The sequence below is a fragment of the Lonchura striata genome, chromosome 16 (assembly GCF_046129695.1).
Source record: "Lonchura striata isolate bLonStr1 chromosome 16, bLonStr1.mat, whole genome shotgun sequence".
Classification (NCBI taxonomy): domain Eukaryota; kingdom Metazoa; phylum Chordata; class Aves; order Passeriformes; family Estrildidae; genus Lonchura; species Lonchura striata.
This window is the reverse complement of record NC_134618.1, coordinates 2828328-2851903: the sequence shown is the minus strand read 5'-3', so window position 1 is coordinate 2851903 and position 23576 is coordinate 2828328. Positions and strand designations below refer to the sequence as shown.

The 23576-nt window shown below is 48.9% G+C and overlaps 3 protein-coding genes across 4 annotated transcripts; 2 read left to right on the top strand and 1 right to left on the bottom strand.

The window, feature by feature from the left end:
- The first annotated feature begins 291 nt into the window (after positions 1-291).
- ALG1 (ALG1 chitobiosyldiphosphodolichol beta-mannosyltransferase) lies at positions 292-9496 on the top strand. The gene is made up of 13 exons (XM_077786786.1): positions 292-426; positions 496-573; positions 1702-1805; positions 2275-2423; positions 2912-3001; positions 3675-3785; positions 4624-4739; positions 5651-5689; positions 6234-6293; positions 7018-7128; positions 8040-8154; positions 8878-8953; positions 9279-9496. Exons 1-13 carry the CDS (start codon positions 363-365, stop codon positions 9411-9413), a joined length of 1248 nt encoding a protein of 415 aa, XP_077642912.1. The 5' UTR covers positions 292-362; the 3' UTR covers positions 9414-9496.
- Positions 9497-10291: 795 nt separating this feature from the next.
- EEF2KMT (eukaryotic elongation factor 2 lysine methyltransferase) lies at positions 10292-17128 on the bottom strand. 2 transcript variants are annotated; one of them, XM_077786784.1, is made up of 8 exons: positions 17030-17128; positions 16891-16953; positions 16177-16257; positions 15886-15990; positions 15568-15701; positions 14085-14392; positions 13024-13173; positions 10292-12301 (listed from the first exon to the last, which is right to left on the bottom strand). In XM_077786784.1, exons 1-8 carry the CDS (start codon positions 17111-17113, stop codon positions 12201-12203), a joined length of 1026 nt encoding a protein of 341 aa, XP_077642910.1. In that variant the 5' UTR covers positions 17114-17128; the 3' UTR covers positions 10292-12200. The 2 variants fall into 2 exon arrangements, with proteins under 2 accessions (XP_077642910.1, XP_077642911.1); XM_077786785.1 differs by having other exon boundaries at positions 14085-14284.
- Positions 17129-18385: 1257 nt separating this feature from the next.
- LOC110470191 (NADH dehydrogenase [ubiquinone] 1 beta subcomplex subunit 6) lies at positions 18386-21181 on the top strand. Its single transcript, XM_077786783.1, has 4 exons — positions 18386-18650; positions 18726-18818; positions 19857-19901; positions 21028-21181. The coding sequence occupies exons 1-4, from the start codon at positions 18471-18473 to the stop codon at positions 21094-21096; spliced, it is 387 nt and encodes a 128-aa protein (XP_077642909.1). The 5' UTR covers positions 18386-18470; the 3' UTR covers positions 21097-21181.
- The last annotated feature ends 2395 nt before the right edge of the window (positions 21182-23576 follow it).

Sequence of the window (23576 nt, the reverse complement as noted above, 5' to 3'; positions counted from 1 at the left end):
CGAGTGTCCAGTGCCGCTCTAATTAACTAAACCCCCTCCATGCCGTAATTAATGAAGCCCCCTCCATGCTGTAATTAATGAAGCCCCCTCCATGCTGTAATTAATTAACATTCTCTCGGTAATTGCCGGGTCCCGCGGCCGGGGCCCCCTCAGAGCGCGGCACCTCCGCGCCGCCAGGGGGCGCACAGCGCGCGTTTCCCGCCCCGCGGCGCCCCAAGATGGCGGCAGCGGGGCCGGCGCTGTGGGCGGCGGCGGCGGCGGCGGCTCTGCTGCTGTTGCTGCTGCTGCTGAGGCGGCGGCGGGCGGGCGGCGCAGGCCGGGTGTGCGTGGCCGTGCTGGGGGACCTGGGCCGCAGCCCGCGGATGCAGTACCACGCGCTGGCGCTGGCCCGGCACGGGCGGCAGGTCGCTCTGCTGGGCTACCTCCGTGAGTGAGGGGCGGCCGGGGCTGCGGGGCCGGGCGGGGCCCACGCCGCTGACCGGGCTCTCCCCACAGAGACCCGGCCGCACCGGGACGTGCTGCGCAGCGAGAACATCCGGCTGGTGCCCGTGGCGGAGCTGAGCGGGCTGCGAGGTGCGTGCGGCCGGGCCGGGGCCGAGGAGCGGGGACCGGGGGAAGCGGGGCCATGGAGAGCCCGCAGCGAGTGCGGCTCCGGCCCCGCCGCACGCACAGCCCCTCGTCTGCCTTTCTCTGTTCAACAGGCGCCGCTGGCGTTAAACACCTGCCGGTACACTGGTGCTGTTCGCATGCAGAGAAAAATGTGGAAATTATTTTCGTTCGACCTCTTTCTCCCCGACCTTGTGTTTAGCCCTGTTGCCCAGAGCAGCTGTGGCCACCCCGTCCCTGGCAGTGTCCAAGGCCAGGTTGGAGGGGGCTTGGAGCAGCCTGGGACAGTGGAAAGTGTCCCTGCCCATGGCAGGGGGTGAGATGAGATGACCTTTAAGGTCCCTTCCAACTCAAACTATTCAATGAGTGTAGGATTTCTTTCTGTACAAAATACAGAATGAGAATTTGTAGGGATGACGAGATGTTTACATAGTTTTATAGTGATCATAGAATAAAATTATAAAGCTTGCAAAAGCCCTTTAAGAACATCGAGTTCAACCATTCCCCCAGCACTATCAAGGCCACTACTGACTTGTGTCCCCAAGTGCCAACTCCACTTTTAAATCCCCCCAGGGATTTAAAACATTTCCAATATCCAACCCAAAGCTCCCCGGGACAGGCTGAGGCTGTTTCCTCTTATCCTGTCCCTGTTCCCAGGGAGCAGAACCCGACTCCCCTAGTTCCCCCCTCCTGTCAGGGAGTTGTGCAGAGCCACAAGGTTCCCCCTGAGCCTCCTTTTCTCCAGGCTGAGCCCCTTCCCAGCTCCCTCGGCCTCTCCTGGGGCTCCAGCCCCTTCCCAGCTCTGTTCCCTTCCCTGGATATGCTCCAGCCCCTCAGTGTCTGCCTTGGAGTGATCCAGCCTGTCCAGATCCCTCTGCAGAGCCTTCCTACCTCAAGCAGATTGAACTCTCACCCAGCTTGGTGCCATCTCCAAACTTGCTGAGGGTGCACTCAGACACTTGCCCAGGTCATAGATAAAGTGTGTCCATTTTCATGTCATTTTGACCCTGTCTCTGCAGAGCTGGCTGGTTCTGAGGTTCACATTTCTGTGGGGAGAGCTCTAATACGCTTACCTGTTTTTCTGTCACTTTGCAGTGGGTCCAAAGCTTTTCCAGTATGTCCTAAAGGTGCTTGTGCAGTCAGTGCAGTTACTGTACACGCTGCTGAGGATAGAACAGCCATCCTATATTCTTCTTCAGGTATGTTTTGTGTTTGGAATAATTTCAGTACAAATAAATAGTGCTATGTTACAGGGTGTTTTTAGCCATCTCAGACATTGTTCTAATTATTTCAGAGCTGAACTGGCCTCACCAGTGGTGTAAACCTGTATCCAGGTATTTTTTGGCTCTAAACTTTGATTGGTCTGTTAACAAGTCAAGTTTTCTCTTCCCGTTAGTTGTTGTGCTTTCAAACTTCGTTGCCATGGGTAGTAGTAAAGAATAAATCTTACTGGAATTGTTAGTGTGTTTAATGGAGGGGAATTTTGATATTGATCCAGGGGATAAATTTGAAGTACCTGCCAGTGTTCCTAAGTGAATACAAAGAGTCTCTGTTCATGAAGCTCCCTGAAGGTGATGCGACTCCAATTTGATTTTTTGTTTCTCATAGTTGCTTTGTGTTTGTCACTTGGTCACAGCCTTATGCTATTTTGGTCTTGTTTTTGAGCAGAATCCCCCAGGCTTACCCAGTATAGCTGCTGCCTGGGTGGCAGGGCTGTGGTGGGGGAGCAAACTCATCATTGATTGGCACAACTATGGCTACACCATCATGAGCCTGAGTCACGGGAGGAGCCACCCACTGGTCCTGATTGCAGAATGGTTTGTGCAGTCATTTCTGCTCTTTATAAATGATGTGTCTTGGTGAATTCAGAATGGAGGCCGGTGGGGAGAATATAATTGGCACAGGGAGGGGTTTCTGGGCTTTTGCTGTGTGAAACTGGTCTCTGTTCTGCAGCTGCTTTGTTGAACATGTGGGAGAGGGTTGCAGGAATTAGGCAGGTTGTTTTTACCTACTTATGCAAATGTTGATCTTGTTATTGGAATTGCTTTATATGTCCTGGGTTTTTTATTCTCCAATGCTGCTTTACACTCCAGCTCTTCTTTGAACAGCGCCTTCTGAATAGAATTGGTTATGTGTGGTTAAAGGCTCTAAATGCTTTGGAGAACAGGAGTCCATCAAAAATTGGCAATCGAATTTCAGTTCTGGGGGCAGTTGGGTTTCTTTGGATTTCATCAAGCATGGGCCCTGGGAGCAGTTGCTGCAATTGTTTGCCTGTGGTTTCTGACTGATATTTCATTTTTGTCAGGTATGAAAAGCTTTTTGGGCGCTTGTCTGACTATAACCTGTGTGTCACTGATGCCATGAGGAAAGATCTCTGGGTGAATTTCAAGATAAAGTAAGCCATGTGCCTCAGACAATTTAGTGTGTGTGTGCTAAGTAAATGACAGAACAGATCCCTGAGGATTCAGGATCCAGAGGGATCTTACAAAAGCAGCTCTCTTGAGCTCATCCATCACCACTGAAACACACCAGCTCAGTTTTGTGATGGGCCAGTATAGTGTGGGCATTCAGGAATCTTCATCATCCTTCTAAACTAACACTCCACTGACTGAGGGGCAGTCCAGGAGCCATGGACGTTTGCTGCAGGTTGGCTGTGGAGCCAGAGAGGGATGGGTATCACTGGGATTTGAACAATTACTCTGGCCTGCCAGCTTATCTTGTGGGCTTCAAGATCAGAGTTGCTCAGGGGCAGATATGGAGTAAGTTTGAAAATCAGGACAGTGACGTCTGTAGTTTTTACAAGTGCATTTCACCCCTAGAATAAGCACACAAAAAAGGGGTTCTCTGTTACTTGTGCTCACCTTGGTGTGTTCCATCAAACTTCAGGAATACAGGAAGTTGTAGGAGTCAAAAAGTGAATTACTTTGCAGCATAGTAAAGTTTTTTTAGTAAATGTCTTAGGTTTTTGGTTATTTTTTTTCTGATTACATTGTTGCAGCCTGCCACTGTGCCATGTGCACGTTGTTACCTCTGTATCTTATTTAAGCTGCATATTTATTTCCTCCCAGGGCTGTGACGTTGTATGACAAACCAGCATCTTATTTTAAGGAAACGCCATTAGACCTCCAACACAACTTGTTCATGAAACTTGCCAAGGACTACGAGCCTTTCAAAGCACGGTATGTGCACGTGCAGCTGCCCCTGCAGTCCTTAACCAAGGGACGTGGGGCTGTGGCACTTAAGTTACCAAAATACTTGAGTGGGGTATTCTGATGCCCAGCAGGCACGGGGGGGCACTGAGGTGCCTTAATTGTCACTAGGAGAGGCCAGGAGAAGTGGAATGGTTGAACTGTGGTAACACAAGTAGTAGAAATGTTTTGTTTCTAAAGAAGTTGGCATAAGCACTGAGGCAATCTGTGATGAGTGTCTGGGGTGCACCTGGGGTGCAGGTGTCTGCTTCCCACTGACCCACACATTGGATGCTTCCTTAATAGCTTCCTTCCTTAATTACTGTGCAGAGCCTTCAGGATCTTGGTCCAAGTGTTAAACACTTCCCTCTGGCAGTGCAGGATGTCACCTGTAGCAGATGTACCAAGGATTTGACTTCACCAAACTAAGGCTTGAAAAAGAAGTGAAATCCACAGTGCATGGTGGGGATTTTTTGGAAATGCCCAGCTCAGAATGTGTAGGTTCTGAGTTTAGTTGAACAAATGTGCTGTTGGCCTCCATGCTGTGGTAAGTGTGAGACAGACTGCAGAAATGGAGGCTGACTCTGCTCAACTTGTGAAGGAAAACATTTGGCTGGAAAGTGGAATTGTGCCTGCAGCAGCAAGAAAGAGGGAAAAATGGCCTGCCCCGTCCTGGTACTTCTGTCATGTAATAATTCTGTTTCTAGACAAGTTGAGCAGCAAATCTGAAGCTGAATGTGTGGAAATTGGTGCCAGTTAAGCAGAGCATTCCCTGCTGTTGCTGGCTGTGTGTAGTTCTTGCTCAGGAAGTTGTGTTTCCATAGTACAGAACTGCCAGTCCCAGTGCTGCCAGATCAGCCTTCACCGAGAGGGATGGGAGCAGTGGGAGTGTGCTGAAGTCCAGGGGCCGGCCAGCCCTTCTCATCAGCAGCACCAGCTGGACAGGTTGGGAATCAGTTTTGTTTTAATATCAAATAGGGCTGGTTGTACTTTCTCACACTTGAAGTTATGTTTGTCCTTTGTTTACCTGGGAGAATTTGAAGACAAAGTGTGTATGATGCAGCTAAATGTTGTGTAACCTAAATAATACTACAAATGAATGATTTTTTTTAAGTTGTATTTTAATTATAGAGCTCAACTTTAAGAATGAATAAAAGAGGTTTCCTATTTTTTTTTTTTTTTTTTTTTTTTTAGTTTTCATTTTAGACATAAAGTCTTGCATGGTGGTGTAAAAGAGATGAAGAAACTCAAAAATTTACTCCTTACTGAGCACCCTGCACCCTGAAGGTGTCTCTGCCCATGGCAGGAGGCTGGGATGAGATGAGCTTTAAGGTCCCATCCAGCCCAAACCAATTTGAAATTCCACCATTTCTGATTATGTTTATTACATAATTATGTACATTTTTTTCTCTGTATGAGGAAGGGAACAGAGACTGGAAACAAATCCATTGCCAGTGACCATGGGCAGGATTGTCTTTATCTTTGAAAAAATAGGGCAGTTTTTACACTTAATTCTCACTTTTAGAAATTTTTAGAAATTTTTAGAAATTTTATCTTGATAGCTTCAAAGATGTACAGTATTTGTAGCTGGTTTATTTGTTGTGTTGCCAACAAGGAAAATAAATAAACATTCTGCATGGCTATGGACTTTTATTTATGAAAATAAACTAGGGGAGTTTTAATAGCACATTTCAGTAAATAGTGAACTTTAAGTACATATATGTACTTAACCTTTGAGTACTTGGTCTGTATTTAAATACTGTAGGTGAAGGCGAGGAAAATCTCAGTTGTTATTTAAAGTCAAAAATTAAACATGGTAGAAATATGAACATTACTAATAAAGCCTTCTCTTTCAGAGGATGAAGACTTCTCAGTCCTTTTAAGAGCTTTAGAAGGTTGGTATGAAGGAATTGATCTCACTATTTGTAAGAGATCTTCTGGACACTTCAGAAGGGTTTTACTAAATTCTATATTCAGGTGAAAATGCAGTTGTATTTGATTAATTAGCACTAATTTTAGGTTAGTAATTGAAATACAGCAGTGCAACATCTGAATTCAATCAGGGGAGTTGTCAGGGAGAGTTAAATCTCTTAACTGGCTTCTAAACTGCAGTTTTATTTTCTGAGCTATTACATCTACTCTCCACAGGTATCTGCTAATGGGAAGGGAGGGAATACTTTGTCTTAGCTTGTAGACTTTGCAGCTGCAGTTCTAAATTGATCTATTGAAGCAACTGATTGGGGAGCAGTTGAAGAAATGCTTCATGCATAAACAGCCTGATTTATTTCTGGAAGTCTGTAAATGTTAACATAGGTGAATTTACTGCTGTGTTACTCACACATGCTTGTAGGGGAAGCTCAATAATTAATGCACTGTCACCACTCTTCAACCAAGCACCCTGAGATTTGTCAGCTCTGACCAGTGTTTTATCTTCTCCAGATTATGAGAGGTTTATCAAGGAAGGAGCAAGGCTTCCAGCTTTAGTGTGTGTGATAACAGGTGAGAATGTTTGTGGTACAGTTCTTCCAGTGCTAACAGAAGGTTTAGTTGACATTTTTGTTCTGTGCTGACTCTTCTGTTGCTGGTGGGAGAGAGGAGGGACTGTTGCCTTTGTGTCTGGTTATAAGGACAGTGATTTATAGCTGAGTTATTGCACCATTCACCAATTATGGCACATCCTTAAAGAGCCTCCCTGTCTGCTCAAGCTCTGCATGAAAAACAGTCTAAGGTCAAGGTTAAGATGATGCTGCAAAAGCAATGTCAGAAGAAGCAGCCTCAAGCTGTGCCAGGGGAGGTTTAGACTGGATATTGGGAGAATTCCCTCATGGAAAGGATGCTCAGGCACTGGCACAGCTGCCCAGGCAGTGGTGGAATGCCCATCCCTGCAGGGATTTAAAGCCCTGTGGGAATTTAAAGCCCTGTGGGTGTAGCTTTCAGGGTGTGGGGTCAGTGTTGGCCCTGTCAGTGCTGGGGAACAGTTGGACTTGATTGGAGAGGGCTTTTCCAACCTTACAAACTCCATGATTCTCCACTGATGGAAAACTAACTGAAATACTGAGTAAGAGAAGTCCAGGTGCACATTGCTTTCAAGGGAAGATTTTTCATGTCTTTTTAGGGTACCACAAGTGTAGTATCCTGTTAGTGCACCTGATCCAACAGGAGCTTGTATTTCACAGACCACACTGTTTTCAGTCATCTTGATAAAACTTTTTATTTTACACAGGTAAAGGACCTCTAAAAGATTATTACAAAGAACTGATTCAAAAACTGCACTTGAAGCATATCCAGATCTGTACACCATGGCTGGAAGCTGAGGATTACCCTCTTCTGCTTGGTAAATAGTGGGTGATGGAAAGGGCTTGAGGAAGTGTGGGAAACAGCACAGTTGCAGGGGGCCAATGCAGGCTGGGAGAATACAGTCAGGAATGTTGCTGGTTAGTGACAGGATATTCATGGATCTGACTCATTCCAGAAAAGCTGCTGAATTCCTCTGGCTGGCTTTTCTCTGCTTTCCCAAGAAGTAGCTGTGGTGCTGTTTCAGCGTGTTCTTTGCACTCTTTGTTTCTTCCAGCCATGCTGAAATGCAGGTGTCTGACCACGTTCTATTTTACTTTCAGGGTCACTCCAGTAAATGAAATTAAAAAGTTGGCTGAGCAACCAAAAGTAGCTGAAATTCTAAATTAACATGTCATTGGAATGTTATTCCCTCAGCATCTTCATTACAAAAGTGGCAGTAGTAGAGTTATAAAATACATATTCAATGTGATCTTCATTCTGCAGGGTTAGAGCCTGACAATTTATGTGGCTGTAAAACACTGTTTATTTGGTCCTTTTAAAATACTGAACATAATGTTTGTAAAATCACACTATTAATTCCTCTGAGCTGACTTCAGCTGGGAGAGGTCACTAGTGAGGTCACAGTGTATACTGATGGGGTTGTGATGGGGTTTTCCTTTACTTACCCATTTTTAGCAGATTAAGAGGCAGAAAGGCTGTTTTAGGATACATAAAACTTCAAAATCCCCTTTAATTTAATATGCACACACTGACTGCTTTCTAAAACATAACTAATTTTGAGTCCCAAAACAGCCCTGTGCTTTATTTTTTTCCCTGATTGCTTGAAATTGTGTCTGGGTAGTTGAAAGTTTCACTTGCACCATCCAAAGCAGCACAAAAATAAAGGTTTGCAGGAGGACAGAGGAGCTGCTTTCAGAGAGTTCAGACTGTGTTGTGTTGGCTTTTCAGGCTCAGCAGACCTGGGGGTGTGTCTCCATAAATCCTCCAGTGGGTTGGATTTGCCCATGAAGGTGGTGGATATGTTTGGCTGCTGTTTACCTGTGTGTGCAATACATTTTGAATGGTAAGAGCTTATTCTGTTACAGCTCAAGGGAATCACATGAAACAGTATTCTTACAAAGCCAGAGTTCAGCAGCTACTGCAGGAATTCAATGAGATTCCTGTATTTTGGCATTTTTAAAATTCAGTAAGATAGAATTCAAGGTTGTTTTAAGTTTAAAAGTTAATACTAGTTTCTACAAAAATTGGAGCATTTAATGCAAGCATTGGCCTTAAAAAAATCCCTGTATTCCATTGTTTCCATATATTTAATTTAAAAAAAAACCATTTCTTCTGCATAGACACACCTGTTCAGCGAAAGGCTGAGAGTATGCATGGGCATTCTTGGAATTTATGGTCCTTTGGGAAAACCATAGCTTTATAAGACAAATTCCTGTGAAGATTTCATGATGGATCATGGACAGATTTTCCTTATAGAAAAGAAATCTAGTTTGAAAGTAGATCATTGCCCTAGTTTTCAATGGATGTCCAGATGAGTGGCACAAAGACAGAATGAGGGTCCTTTGGAACAGGTCTGGTAGATTTAGTCTGACATAGAAAGGAGAAGTCTTTAACTGTTCAAAGCTACCTGTTTAACTCCATTATGTCAGGTGTGGAGCTTGTGACATCTGGGGCCATAATGATACAGATACCCTGGTTTGGTCCTTTGGATGTCACAGGGCAGCACTGTAAATGTCCCACTCACTGCTTTTTGCCTCAGTTTTCCTTTTGTGACTTTTTTTCACAGTTTACATGAACTGGTGAAACACAATGAGAACGGTCTGATATTCAGGGACTCACAGGAACTTGCAAAACAGCTGAAGGTAAAGGCTCTGATGATTTCTTTCCCCCCAGAAATAACCCCAGAGGTGCCACTGTGTGAGCAGCCTTTTCAGATCTGAACATCACCTCTGTGTTTTGCATTCTCACAAGGTACTGCCTGGCCTGGAGAGCATTGTTTGCCTCACTTCTATTTGAATGTGAACCTGAAGCTGGCAAAAGCATTTCAAATTCTGTCCTTGTTTTCTCTTTATGGGGCCAGACCTCAGAATTGCAGCTGTAGTTGAGGGTTAACACTGGGGAAGGTAGAATGTGCCTGACATGGAACATGACAGTTATTTTTCTGTGGTTTTGCTTTTTAAATTACAGATGCTTTTCCTGGATTTCCCTAGCCTGGAAGGGAAACTTCACAGCTTCCGAGAGAACCTGCGAGCGTCCCGGCAGCTGTGCTGGGACCAGAGCTGGGACCAGACTGTCCTTCCCTTGCTGGGCAACAAGGAGTGACTGGAGGGAAGGAGGGTGTTAAACACATTCCAGCAGCTGCAGACATTTGGAAAACAGTGAATAAAGACTTTGTACTGTCTGTACTTACAGTTTCTAACTCCTTTGTCATGGCTCTCACACTCTTCCTTTACAGTTTCAGCTTTCTGGGTGAGTAGGAGGTGCTGAAGGTGCTGAGGCTGTTTGTTGTGTGAGAACCTGTGCTGCTTGAAGGGCCTTTTTTGGTGAAGATCCTTGAATACAGATAAAGGATTGCCAGCTTCACCTGCTGTACAGTCAGCACTTTAGAAGGTGATTTGGGTGTGGTTTCTTTGGCACGTGGCTGATGCTTTTCCTTTGACTTGTTTCATTTCAGCTGATCAATTTGATGGCCAAAGTGTTGCAGCGTGCGCCGCGCGGGGCGGCTGCGGCGGGGCCGCGACCGTTCCCTGCGAGCTGCAGTCCCAGTTATCGGCAGGGACAGAGCAGGGACACACAGCCATGGCACGGGGCTTGGGCTGCAACAACACGGATTTATTCCTGGGCTCCCAGACAGGACTGAGGGGGTGAACAGAAGTTTGTATACAGCAGCTCAGGAGTAGGGGTGTAGGAAAGTGAACCGATGAGGATATGGTAGGAGAGGAGTATAAGGTGGGGTAAACAGCTTATGAGCCTATCAGGGAAAACGGGGGGAATAATACGAAGTAACAAATGGGGTGCCGAGGGCAACAAGACAGACACAGAACTCTCTGGAGAAAGGGGTAGGGATAGGGAGGATTGACAACTTGGAAGGGAGGAGGTTAGGGAAGGGCTTGGAAAAATCGGCGACTGGGAAAGGGAGGGGATTGGGGAGAACAGGGGGCAAACATGGATTCAGAGCAAAACACAGCACAACACCCAAGTACTGAATATCCTCCTGTGAGGTTTTATTGAGACAGAACCAATTTGTTTCCCAGTTGTTTTTCTTTTTGACAGTGTGTGCAGTAGTGTGGAAGCACAGCACTGGTATGCGACAGCTTTACTGGGCACTTAGAGCAAAGCAGAGCTTGCAGTGAGTTGTTCTCCTTGTACTCCGAAATGAATGTGCCCATTTACCTTGGGAAAGAACATAAAGTTTATCTCTTCTTGAACAGATGAACAGAAAAGGGAAAAATGAACCCAAAATGCATGAACAAAGTATGTATAACTTAGTCAAAAGGCACATGCTTTGTGAGTGCTTGCTGAGGTACAGCCTTCAGCTTTTTATTAAGCTCAGTATTCACAGCTAATTCTAACAAGATTTTCTTCATGACCTTTTCGATGATAAAATAGGTGACAGTCATTGGTAAATGTACTTGGTTTGGACTGTACTGCTCCTCAGAGCTCCTGCTTCAGGGTGGGAGGTGAGGACAGTGGGTTCTGCACCAGCAGTTTTAAGCTCTGAGCAACTATTAAATATCTGCTTTTGTCAAAAAAGGTGAAAATAGGGTTAAGTTGCTTTACTGCAGGAATTTGGCAAAACCTCCAGTTTATTGACTGAAGAATGATCAATAAAGATTGATTTGCCAATTTTTTAGTGGTTTTTTCCTGCTTTCAGTCAAAATCCTGTCTAGAGGTTTGGCCATTCCTGTGAATATGGAAGTGAATTAAGCACTTCTTTAAACAGTAATGCCAAAAGCTTTAGAGATGTCTCCTCTTCATATAATAGAACTTTTTAGATCCAAAATGAGCTTTGTACAGAACATTTGTCTTGAATTTTATGTAAGGGGAGATAAAGGAGCTCCTGTGTGGGCTGCCAGTTTGTGTTTAATCTGGAAATAACAGCTTTGAGTTCTTACTTTGGGGATAGGGCTGGGGTTATTTCTGCTTGATCCCAGCAGTCATGATCTCCTTAAACTTGCAGAATAAGAAGATTCTTCAGGTTTCAAGTTCGGTATCATCAGTTTTCTCTCCATTACTAGCGAAGGAGGAGGCTGACGTTTTCAATTCCTTTTAAGTAGTTTTTAATAGAGAAAAGGAAGTCAAAAGAATGAGCATCACTTTGATTTTTGTGCTTCAGGACCAGTGCTACCCGACAGGAGAATGATTAATGGATGATGGAAAGTTTCAGAGTAGGGGAGCTCAGTCCTTCCTCTTTGTAGAATACCTGGAACACTGCTATGGAGAGTGATTCCTTTTTCATTCCCAGCCCTGCCTGGATTCCCAGCAGCCACTGTGGAAGTGGCAGTCCTTATGTGAGAGAAAGGGACATCAATTCTGACTTGTCATCACTGCAGAGTGAAGATGCACCTATTTGCAGCAGAGTCTGTGACCTGCTCTTACAGCAGAGTCATCCTGGGACACACCTACAGGTACTGGTCACTGTTTACTGGGGGGTTTTAAGCCAACCCAAACTGCAAGTATACACAGACATAAAACACCAGAGCAGACTATTACAGCTGGTTTTAATATCAAAACCCACTGATTACTCTGAAACATTGTTTTGCTCCCTTGTCTGTGGGAGATGCTCATTTGTGATCCTGCAGGTTGCCCCCAATACCTACAAATCACCACACAGTTGGAAAAAACCCTACTTGAATTCTGCTGTCTTGTACAGAATCCAAGTGAAGTGTGATTAGGCCGTTTTGGTTTTTGTTGCTTGAGGTTCAGTCACTTCCCAGGGGCAGCTCCAGGCTTGGATCCATGCTGGGAATTAGAGGAAGGAAGGAAGGACTCCTGTGTCCATGTGTATAGTTGTATCCTCAGAACCTCATTTCCAGAATTCAGGATAATCTTGTTACAAGGCTGACACAGCTCATATTGGTCTCAAAATTCCAGTTCTGTATGCCAAGCCTATATAAATAGCTGCAGAATAGTTACATCTGGCTGCACATCATAGAGAAAATTACAGCTGCTGTGGGTTGGAATCACCTGCCATCTGATCCCAGCTTTATCTGCGAAGAGAAATACTGGAAATCATATTTATGCTTAATAAAATGAAGAGCAAAAGTTGCATGACAAGTTCTGTAAGAAGAGATCTTTAGCATTCTGTGATTGTCAGGCAAATGATTATGAGTGTTTTTTTAAAAATCCCATTAATGCCACTGAACATTCAGTGTCACTTTGTGAATGAAACAGAATTTCACAGAATATCCTGAGCTGAAAGAACCCCTAAGGATCACCAGGTCCAGTTGGTGAACACCAGGTGAACAGCAAAGACACTGCAAAAGATAGGCTTTAGAAGTGTATATGAAAAGAAATCCCTGAATCCTGATTTTATTTAATCTCTAGCTGGAGGTTTTTGTCAAAAGAGAAAAGATGAAAATAGTCAAGTTAAAGAACAGGTAGGATAAGATAAAGGGTTTAGGCTGCATCTCGGGACAGAGCAGCACTGATGGCTCCCTCCTTTAGCTTAAACCTCTTTTTACTTTCCTGCTGGTACCACACTTACAAATCATCCCTCGCAGATGTGAGCAGTGATAGCTCAGGATGTACCCAAAGGTGAGTTCCAAGCTCCTGATGAAATCCAAGTGCAAAAGCTACTGCTCTTAAATCCAGCTCCAGGATAAGATTCTGCTCTTGGACAATGCTCCTGCTCCTCTCTACCACACAACAAGTAATGGGGAAAGAGGCAAAAAGGCAAAACTATTGAACACTGGATGGAACAGGCACCCACCCAGCTCAGCCTGGAATAGCTGATGCGTGTCTGGATTTCGAATTGTGGAGGCAATGAACACCTCAGGAGCCTTCCTGTCTGCTCTGGAGGTGGAGAGTTTCTGTAGCATCCCAATGAGGGCTAAAATTATCTCAGGATCATACACCACATCTACAAAAAAAAAAAAAAAAAAAAGAAACATACAATATTTATTGAGAATTGAGCACAAACCAGAATAAAAACTGCAAAGCAGAAATAAAATCTTCACAGTGCAGGAGAATATTGACATTTTATGGGCTATGCCCTCATCACTAAAAATCAGTGCTCCTTTTAGTAAACAGATTGTTAGATATTTTATTTAAGCCCACCCTAAGGGAGGCAGCAGAACTACTGAGTGTTGGTGCTCTGTTCCCACTGCCCTTGGCAAAACAAACCTGCCTCGTTAGAAATGAGTGCTTTAGAGGCTGCTGCCAAGGACATGCAGTTTTCACCTGGAGTCATTCCCTGGAGAGCAGAAATGGTGGTGAGAGGTCAGGGAACACCAAGGGGAGCAGAATGCTGATTATCAGAGGGGGCCGTTTCTTACACAGGTATCTAGGTGTGTGTTCCACTGCAGTAAATAACTGCTGCAGTGAGTAACAGCAAATAGCACAGAGATGTCAGTGCCCCTCAGTTCTTGCCTTCAGAAGAGTCCAGCTGGGGCTGGTTTGGGCACTGAGCAGCGTCATTGGCATCAGGTACCATGCAGTGACTTCATTTTATAGAATTCCCATTCACTGCATCTTTGATACCTGGGATGCCAAAGTAATTTTTGCACCTGGATTCTCAGGTTTTTCTGTGCAAAGCTCCAAATCAGGGTGTAAGACCTACAGCTGAGACATTCTGCTCTCACTAGGTATCACCACCATCGTCCTCCTGTCACTAGATTTTCCATGATTGGATTTATTATAAAACTCCCTCTGAATTTATACACAGATAAGTACAAAAAAAGTCTATAGTTGGTTGTTGTCATTCTGTTACTCCTCAAGAGGCTGCTGAGGTTGCTGAGCCCTGCCCATCCCTGCTCCCTGTGGGTGCAGTACCTGCTGCAATGACAACGTCAGCTCTGAGACCCTGGAGTTGTTTTTCTGTCACTGAGCCCCAGTCAAGCTCAGCAACAACCACTTTTGGGTTTTGGCAGTTCTGTCCTTCCACCTCCTGTCCTTGGGACTCTGTTTGGATGCTCCAGGTCACGTCAGGCTCTGGGGTGAAGCCGTTCAGCTGGATGTTTTCCCCCAGCTGCCTGAGAACACGGGGGTGGCAGTCACTGAATATGAATGTCCTGGGTTGGCAGGTCTTGCAGATGGCAATTCCAGTGAAGCCAATCCCACTCCCCAATTCCAGGATTGTCCTGTGGGTAATGGAGTAGAAAAGTACTAACGGGACTCTGCATTGATTTAGAAATCAAAACATGCTAAATATAATTAAAGATAAAATCAGTTCCAGATAATTACAATAATTTTTGAGTGAACCATCCACAATCTAACCTTTGTTCCAAGCAACTGGAGAGTTGGGAATAACTGAGGGTGGAATTGTCAGCATAAAATTAATTAGCTGAAATGCTGATTTCTGTAAGGCACAAAGCATTCCTGCCACAGGGACGAGAGACATTCCCACCTGGCTTTAGCCATCTGCAGCACAGTTGTTTCCACCTGAGCTGGCTCTCCAGTTTTTAGACAGTAGAGAGAAACAGACACTGAGCAGCACAGTTCCTTCCCCTGTGGGCTTAACTATTATTAAATTATCTTTCCTCAAAAGTCCTTGCTCGTCTTGACTGCTTATAAATAAAGTAGAAATGATGTGATCAGAGCTGCACACTAATCTAATGTAGATACTCCTTGGTGAATACCATCATGGACTGAAGGTCGTTAGTGAAATAAAACTGAGCAGCTGAACTCACAGAGCAGGTCAGACTGCACAGTGCAAGGCTTTGCTCCTAAACCATGTCTTGACAGGTTAAAGTTTGGCAGAACAGAAAAGCAGTAATTACTTAGCAGCAAAAGGGTGTCATTTGAGTTATTTTAGATGCACAGCCTGTTATTAAATATTTCTGTTATTAAATTACGGTTGTATAGCTCAAAGTATCAGAGGGCTGGAGCCCCTCTGCTCTGGGCCAGGCTGGGAGAGCTGGGGGTGCTCACCTGGAGAGGAGAAGCTCCAGGGAGAGCTCAGAGCCCCTGCCAGGGCCTAAAGGGGCTCCAGGAGAGCTGGAGAGGGACTGGGGACAAGGGATGGAGGGACAGGACACAGGGAATGGCTCCCACTGCCAGAGGGCAGAGATGGATGGGATATTGGGAAGGAATTGTTCCCTGGCAGGGTGGGCAGGCCCTGGAACAGGGTGCCCAGAGCAGCTGTGGCTGCCCCTGGATCCCTGGCAGTGCCCAAGGCCAGGCTGGGTGGGGGCTGGAACACCCCAGGACAGTGGGAGGTGTTCTCTGCCATGGAATGATGTCCCTTCCCAGCCACAGCATTCTGTGATCCTGCAGGAGTGAAGAGCTCTTTCCTGCAGCCCTGCTGCTGCCATACCTGCCCCTGAAGAGGCCGGGGTTCTGCAGTGCCCACTGGGCCAGGTGCAGGGCAGCCTCCCACGTGAGGAGCCCCGTGGTGCCCCCGGAGATCAGCGCTGTGCTCTCGCAGAGGCTCACACAGTCCCCCGAGGGCTGCAGGACACGAGAAGGCAAAGATGCATCAGCACAGGCCATGGATTTACAGTTTACAATCAACAGGAGCACCTGGAAAAAGGCAGGAAGCACTCCAGGCTTCAGCATGGGTGTTTTTAAGGCTAATTATTGCTTAGTTTGGGTGAGTAAATGTGGTTTAGAACACTGCAGTGTCAATTTTTACCATTAAGTAGTTTTTGTAACAGTGAGTAGATTCCTCTCCTTCTTTTAGAACATCTGCCAGTGCCTGATAGAGTTCATCCAGGGGTTCAGCTGCTGTGGATTCAAGCTGTGGGGGAGGAGAACAGGGCAGCTCTGAGCATCGCACTGTCACTAAAGAGAAAACAACTGCACTCTAAGCCCCATTTTAGTACAGTGTATTTATGCTGAATGTTGTGGTTTGTTATTACATTAGGTATTCTCAAGGAAAAAAAAATAAAAACAAGTGAAAAATAAGCTGAAAAGCAAGAGGTACCTTTTTGATGAGCTCAGTCAAGAAGCACCTCCTGTACTTGGCCGAAGGGGGATATTTCACACACAGCGGGTGAAGAATTGTCTACAATGAGAGGAACCATGGTAACCAATTACCCAGGGCAGGGTTTAGGAAAGGCACTAAGGATCACAAGAAGACCATTAATTGGGTCTGGGTGCCATGAAACGCTTTGAAATTTAGTCTTTACAAGATATGCTAAGCCATTAATTGAAATGGGATGATTTCTGACAGGTCTGTGAGTTTACAGAACTGTGTCCACAGATTTCTTAGTTTTTGTGGCAACAAAAATGCTTTTCAATAGAGTAAAGAGGAAAATAGAATGAGAATAATCCAATTTACTCTCCTCCTTCGTTTGCTCTTCTCTTCCTTCTTTCCATTTCATTTTGCTGCCTCATTCGTGATCTCCATTCACAGGGACAGTTTAGGCACCCCCATTCCCTGTATCCCGAATATCCAGGAGCGGATGCGCTGATTGAGCCATTCACCACACCAGTGCTCTGGCACGCGGGTCTCAATTTTTACCAAAGAACGCTCAAACACCAGGCAAAGAAGGGAATCTGCGGTTCTGCAGGGCCTAACGACACACCGCGACACCGGATCACGGATCGCCGCATTTCTGAGCAGTCCCGGCGGATTTGGGACACGCGCTGGCACCGCCCGTCGCTGCTGCGGCGGTGACTCCGAGCCGCCCCTCACCTTGCGCAGAATATCCGCCAGCAGCGCGGAGTCCGGCGCGGCCCGCAGGCTTTGTTCCAGCTCCTGGAACAGGATAAATAAATAAATAAATAAATAAAACCGCCGCGGCACCGCCTCCCCCCGCCCGGCCCCTCCGTACCGGCCAGGGCAGCGAGCGCAGCGGCCGCGCCGCCAGGAAGCGGCGCTGGAAGCGCAGCGCCAGCCCCGGCCGCGGCTCGGCCATGGCTCCCGGCGCTCGGCCGCGGCTCCCGGCGGAGGAGCCGCCCTGAGGGCGGAGCGGCTCCGCCCCGCGGGCCCGAGGCGCCGAGCGCCGCAGTGGGGATCGAACCCGCGACCCCCGCACACGCCGCGGCTCTCCCCGCAGAGCTGCCCCGCCGGAAGGGGGCGCCACGGCCCCAGCGGCACTGGAGGGAGCGGGGAAACACACACCGGGATCGGGGGAACACACACCGGGAGAGGGAGAACACACCCCGGGATCGGGGCAACACACACCGGGAGCAGGGAAACACACACCGGGAGCAGGGGAACACACACCGGGAGAGGGGGAACACACACCGGGAGAGGGGGAACACACACCGGGATCGGGGGAACACACACCGGGAGAGGGAGAACACACCCCGGGATCGGGGCAACACACACCGGGATCGGGGGAACACACATCGGGATCGGGGGAACACACACCGGGAGAGGGGGAACACACACCGGGAGAGGGGGAACACACCCCGGGATCGGGGCAACACACACCGGGAGAGGGGGAAGACACAATGGGAACAGGGAAACACACATCGGAATCGGGGGAACACACCCCGGGATCGGGGTCAGGGAAACTTTGGGATCATGGAACACCGGAATCGGGTAAACGTGGAACCAGTGGGTCAGTGAATCACTGGGATCATAAGAATCATGGAAACACTGTAATTATGGAATCCTGGAATCTTGGGAAACATGGGAACACAGAATCGCAGAATATTGGAATGGAATCAAAGGGATCATGGAATGGTTTGGCTGGGAAGGGTCATTAGGAACCATCCCATTCCAGCCCCTGCCATGGGCAGGGACACATTCCACTGTCCCAGGCTGCTCCAAGCCCTGTCCAGCCTGGCCTTGGGCACTGCCAGGGATCCAGGGGCAGCCACAGCTGCTCTGGGCACCCTGTGCCAGGGCCTGCCCACCCTGCCCTGGGAACAATTCCTGCCCAATCTCCCATCCATCCCTGCCCTCTGGCAGTGGGAGCCATTCCCTGTGTCCTGTCCCTGCATGCTGTTGCAAATAGACGTGCTCCATCTGTCCCGCCGGTTCCCTGCAGGCGCTGGAAGAGGCCCCAGCTGAGTGCCCCGAGCCGTTCTCCCGCCAGACCCCCGCGGCTCCCGGCGCTCCCTCACGGCAGCGCCGCCACAGCCCCGGCGTCACCGCCCCGCGCGCCCGTGACGTCACCGCCGCGCGCCCGTGACGTCACCGCCGCGCGCCGCGGCGAAGGACACAGCGCCCGAGCGGGGCCGAACCGAGCCGAGCGGGGCCGAACCGAGCCGAGCGGGCCCGGGCCGGACGGAACCGGGGCGAGCCGAGCGGGCTCAGGCGCCATGAGCAGCCCCGCAGAGGATGAAAGGCTGCGGGTGCAGCAGCTCCGCGCCCTGCGGCGCCGCTGGCTGCGGGACCAGGAGCTGAGCCCGCGGGAGCCCGTGCTGCCGCCGCGGCGGCTCGGGCCCGTGGCCGCCTTCTGGGAGCGCTTCGTGCGGCCCGGGGATCCCTGGCGGCTGCAGGTGAGCGGCGGGACGCGGGCACCGCGCGGCCGGTCCCGGGCCGCCGGCCAGCCCTGAGCGTCGCTGTGCCCGCAGGTGCACAAGCTCTTTCAGACCGGCGGCTTCGTCCTGCTGCGGGTGCTGCTCCCCGCCTGGGCCATCACCTACTTCCTGAAGTACCACGTCCGGGTGCGTGCGGGCCCGGCGGGTTAAGGGGAATGCCCGGGAAGGGGCGCGGAAACGCTGGGAACAGCGCAGGGCCAGCGGGGATGATGAGAGGAATGGTCCCACACCGGGTGGGGGTGGACGTGCTGCTCGCATTCGGTTGCATATGAAGGTTATTCCCCCTGGCCAACTCTTCACCGCTTGTATCCTTGCTGGGGTAACACTTACTTATAAATCTGGAGTGATACTTCATCACAAAGAATCACCCTTGTGACACCCCACCTGCAGAGCTGCCTGCAGGTCTGGAGCCAGCAGCAGCAGAACATAGAGGTGGAAAGTCCAGGGGAGCCCAGGGAGATCCTCAAGGGCTGGAGCCCCTCTGCTCTGGGTCAGGCTGGAGAGGAGAAGGCTCCAGGGAGAGCTCAGAGCCCCTGCCAGGGCCTAAAGGGGCTCCAGGAGAGCTGGAGAGGGACTGGGGACAAGGGATGGAGGGACAGGACACAGGGAATGGCTCCCACTGCCAGAGGGCAGGGATGGATGGGATATTGGGAATTAGGAATTGTTCCCTGTGAGGGTGGGCAGGCCCTGGCACAGGGTGCCCAGAGCAGCTGTGGCTGCCCCTGGATCCCTGGCAGTGCCCAAGGCCAGGCTGGACGGGGCTTGGAGCAGCCTGGGACAGTGGGAGGTGTCCCTGCCTGTGGCAGTGTTTGGAAGATTTAAGGTCCCTTCCAACCAAAACCATTCCATGATTTATGGCAGTGCCCAGGTTCTCCTGTGATCTAAGTAGAAAAGCTGTGTCCAAACTGTTCCTGTCCTGCAGGAGCAGCCCTGGGAATAACCAGGGAGCTGCTGGTGTGGGGAGGGAGAAGGACCCTCCCTGGCAGGTGTGGCTGTTGCAGCCTCAGCTATTTCGCTAAGTAGTGGAAGATTTAACAGGGCTTTTGTCTAGCACAGTTTGTATCCTGGAAGGGTCCTGGTGCCCATTTTGAAAATGCTTTGTGCTTCCTCCAAGTAACACTGTTCTCCTTGCCCTTTTTCCCTCTCTTCTCTCCCTGCTTTCAGAAATCGCCGCACGGTGTGGTTATGACAAACCCACGGATATTCCCAGTAAGTCTCTCATGACTCGTCTTATCTTCCAGCTGTGTCACACAGACAGGAAGGGATTTCCAGGGAGCTTTGTGCAGCACCTGGGAAGTGTCTATAGTGACAACTTTCCCAAGGGATGTGCTGGGTCCTGTGGGCAGCACGGGGACAGTGGGTTTGGGCACTTTCACCTTGTCCTCAGTCCCTGTTTCAGTGTTACCTCTCTGTAGCACCTGGCTGTTAGAGCCTGGCTGATCCTGCCCATCCCGGGTGGAACATAGAAACATTCCCTTTGGGAATGGGTGTTCAAAGCCTCTGTAAATATTAACATAAGGAATCACACAGGAGTGACTGCTTCTCCTCGTTGTCAGCCCTGAGAATCTTGGTTCTGGCTTGGTGGCAGTTGTCCCTGAAGGTCCCCCACACTCAGGTGTCCCCAAAGAGTTGTGTCACCTCAGCTTTGGACAAGTTACATGAAGCAGAGAGTGTCACAATGTTTGGTCTTTTCTGTTTTCAGGCTGCTCTGAGCTGTTACAAGTCAGAGGGCAAATATTCCTACAGAAGATCAGCTCTGCCCTTTCTGACTGCTGCCCATTTTTGGCATAACACCTCCTAATCATGCTCTATCTAAAATAAAATTATAAAATATTCCATCCAAACATCCACAAAGCAACACACTGAAGGTTAAGCTGTTGGCCTCTGTCTTCAGCCTAATTTTTCAGTCGAGTTAGGTCAGCTCAGCAGGCCAAGACTGTGCCTGGAGCTGGAACAAGTGGCACTGGGGCAGCAGGTTGATTTTTTGAGGGATTCCATGGCTCTCCATGGGCTCTGGGCTGAGGGTTTGGACTCACTGATCATTGCTGGAGGGGGGTATGCAGTGCTATAAGTAATTTTTAAAACAAAACAGGCTCAGAATGTGTGGCTGGTGTTCTGTAGTGAAAACAAGGGGTAAAGCAAGTATGGGCTTCAGGTAATTTTGCTGTGATGTTATTCCAGCATTCTGGGAATGTTGGGGGAATGAGAGTGTTCTGAGTGAGTTGTGGTGAGATTCCTGCCTGGAAATGACGACAGTTGCAGGCTCCCTGAAGGAAGGCTGTGCAGGGAGAGTCTGGATGCCACGGGGAATGCTCACCATGCTCTCATCCCACAGGGGGACAGGATTTTAGAGACTGGAGAGATCATGCCACCCCTGAGAGACGAGCACCACCAGCACCACTGATGGCCAGGAGCCAGTTTCCTCTGTGGGGGAGCATGGCCAGAGCTGCACCTGCTGTGTCTCTTCCATAAAAGTCTGCATTGTCTCAGCTCCTGTGTCATTTACTCTCTTTAGTCCGTGTCATTCCAGGTGCTCTTCCTATGGGAGTTCATTATTTCTGGATCCCAGGGATCTCCAAGGCACCCACTCACCTCTCGGTGAGACCTGGCAGAAGGACAGTGTGGCCCTTGGGGTGATGAGGGAGGCACTCTGGATCCCAAGATTGTGGAGCAGGCTGCTCCAATGAGCAGTCACCCTGAGCTCACATACACACTTGGTTCTCCTCTGCCACCCAAACCCTTTCTACCAACCCTTTCTGACAGGCTTCCAGTGAAAAGGTAGCTTCCACCTATGTCATCCCAGCTCTCTGCCTAGGGAGGGTGGCAGAAGAGGCATTGCTGCCAAAAATCCATTTTACCACTCTTCCCTCTGCCTTCAGCCCTTTCTGAGGAAGAGTCTTCCAGTCCCCACATACCTGGGGCACTTTGTATTGGGAAGACTGTGCAGTGATCCCTGTAGATCCCTTCCAACCTGACATATTCTATGATATGAAGTGTTTTTGTAGCTACTTTAGGGATAGGAATGGTTAAACCGGTAATCCGAAGGGTAACCTGGGTGGCTGTGACAGAATCCCCTGAGAGTCATGAGAGAGCAGCCCAGCCCATGTGTGTGAGGAGCAGGGGACAGGTCAGAGCTCCGGTGCTGTGTCTGGGGACAGCCAGACCCCTCCTAATAGCTCTGGCAGGGATTTGGCAAACAAGGGATGAGGGAGGTCGTGGACCCCAGGCCCTTGCCAAAGCCACATCCCTTTCTTTCCTTGGGTGAATGGTGGCTCAGGGTGGGACAGCAGTTGGGGTGGTGCAGTAGGATCCTTTGGGTCATCACTGGGCAAGGTTGGGGGTCACTGGGGGGGGTGGGATAGTGAGCAGGGGCTGTTGGGGGGCACTGGGAAAGTAGAGAGTCAGGGGGGAGCCTGGGTGTTGAGGGGTGGTGGGGTTGGTAGAGAGGCTCCAGGGGGATGAGACTTGTCCTGCCCAAGGCCCTGGGGGTCCCTGTCACTACCCCTGCCCCAAGGGCCACAGCAAGCCCAGCCCCTGGCCAGTGACCTGGACCCTGGCCTTCCCTTCCTGGAGTCCCCTGACACCTCCACCCCACTGATGGCAGCTGGGGTACCCCAAATCTCCAAGGTCCCTGTGCATTTGTGCAATGCTTGAGGAACTGGGGACTGTGACATCTCCTGGGCACAGCACATACCCAGGGAGATGCCTGATACTCCCAGAGCTCCCAGAGTCCCCCAAGAAGGCCCTGATACAACCAGGACTCTGAAATTCCCCTAAGGAAATGCTGACTACTCTCCTCCTCTAGTAAGAATTCCCCCAGGACTACAGGGAATTCCTAGTACCCCCAGAGTGCCATGAACATTCCCACAGCTCCAGCAACCCAAAAGACACCCCTATCCCCCATGTCCCCATGATGTGTGGCTCGGGGCTATTTTAGGCACGGACTCAGTCCCAAGGGCAGCTGTGGGGCCCTGGGATCACCTAGGGGTTTTGGAACAGATAATCCTCCCTGAGTAGAGGGGATAGATACCTTTCCCTCAAGCAGGGAGAGGTTTGAGTGCCATAACCACACCAAGAAAAGACAACAGAGCACACTGAACATGTCCTGGCACAACTGCAGCAGAACCATTCACCTCCATCCCCTCAGCTGTCCCACTGCAGGTGACAGCACGTGGCACAGGGCAAGCAGGAGGAACCAGGAGCCTGATGTCAGACACACACACTGCTGACAGCTGCTGGACCTCTGCAACGACCACGTGCCTCCACAAACACAGTCTGGATCTTCCCTGCACCATTCCTGTACCTCTCAAAGTCATCGAGTCCAATTTCCCTTATACCAAAGATGTGGGTGATGCATTCTCTTGACAATGAAAGCAAACCTCTTCTGGGTTTGTACCAGATTTGTGGGAATCCAGGGCATTCCTCTGGCTACCCTGGCAGGGCTCAGGAACCCCCTGGACAGAGCCCCCAGAGACACTGTCTGTGATCTCTGTCCATGGAAAAGAGTTTTCAATCTTACAGCATGAATTACCAGCTCTGAGTGTTTGATATAAGTAATAATTAGTGTAACACAACTACAAAAGTAGAATTTTAGGATTCTAGATAAGGGGTTCAAAGGAGACAAGATGGAGGACATTGAGCATGCTTTGTCCTTCTTCATGTCTTCCATGTTTCACTGTAGTGTTGGCATTTTTCTATGGGTTTAGACTAGGGACACACTGTTCAATATAAGTGATATATATTAGCATATTATTATAAATATAGCACATGTAGTTTCTAGTATATAATGTTTGTAACATCCCTTAATAGAGAAAAGATTTTATAAAGTTAATATAGATTGTGCCCTCAATAACATACATAATATACGTTGTGCCCTCAAGTGCC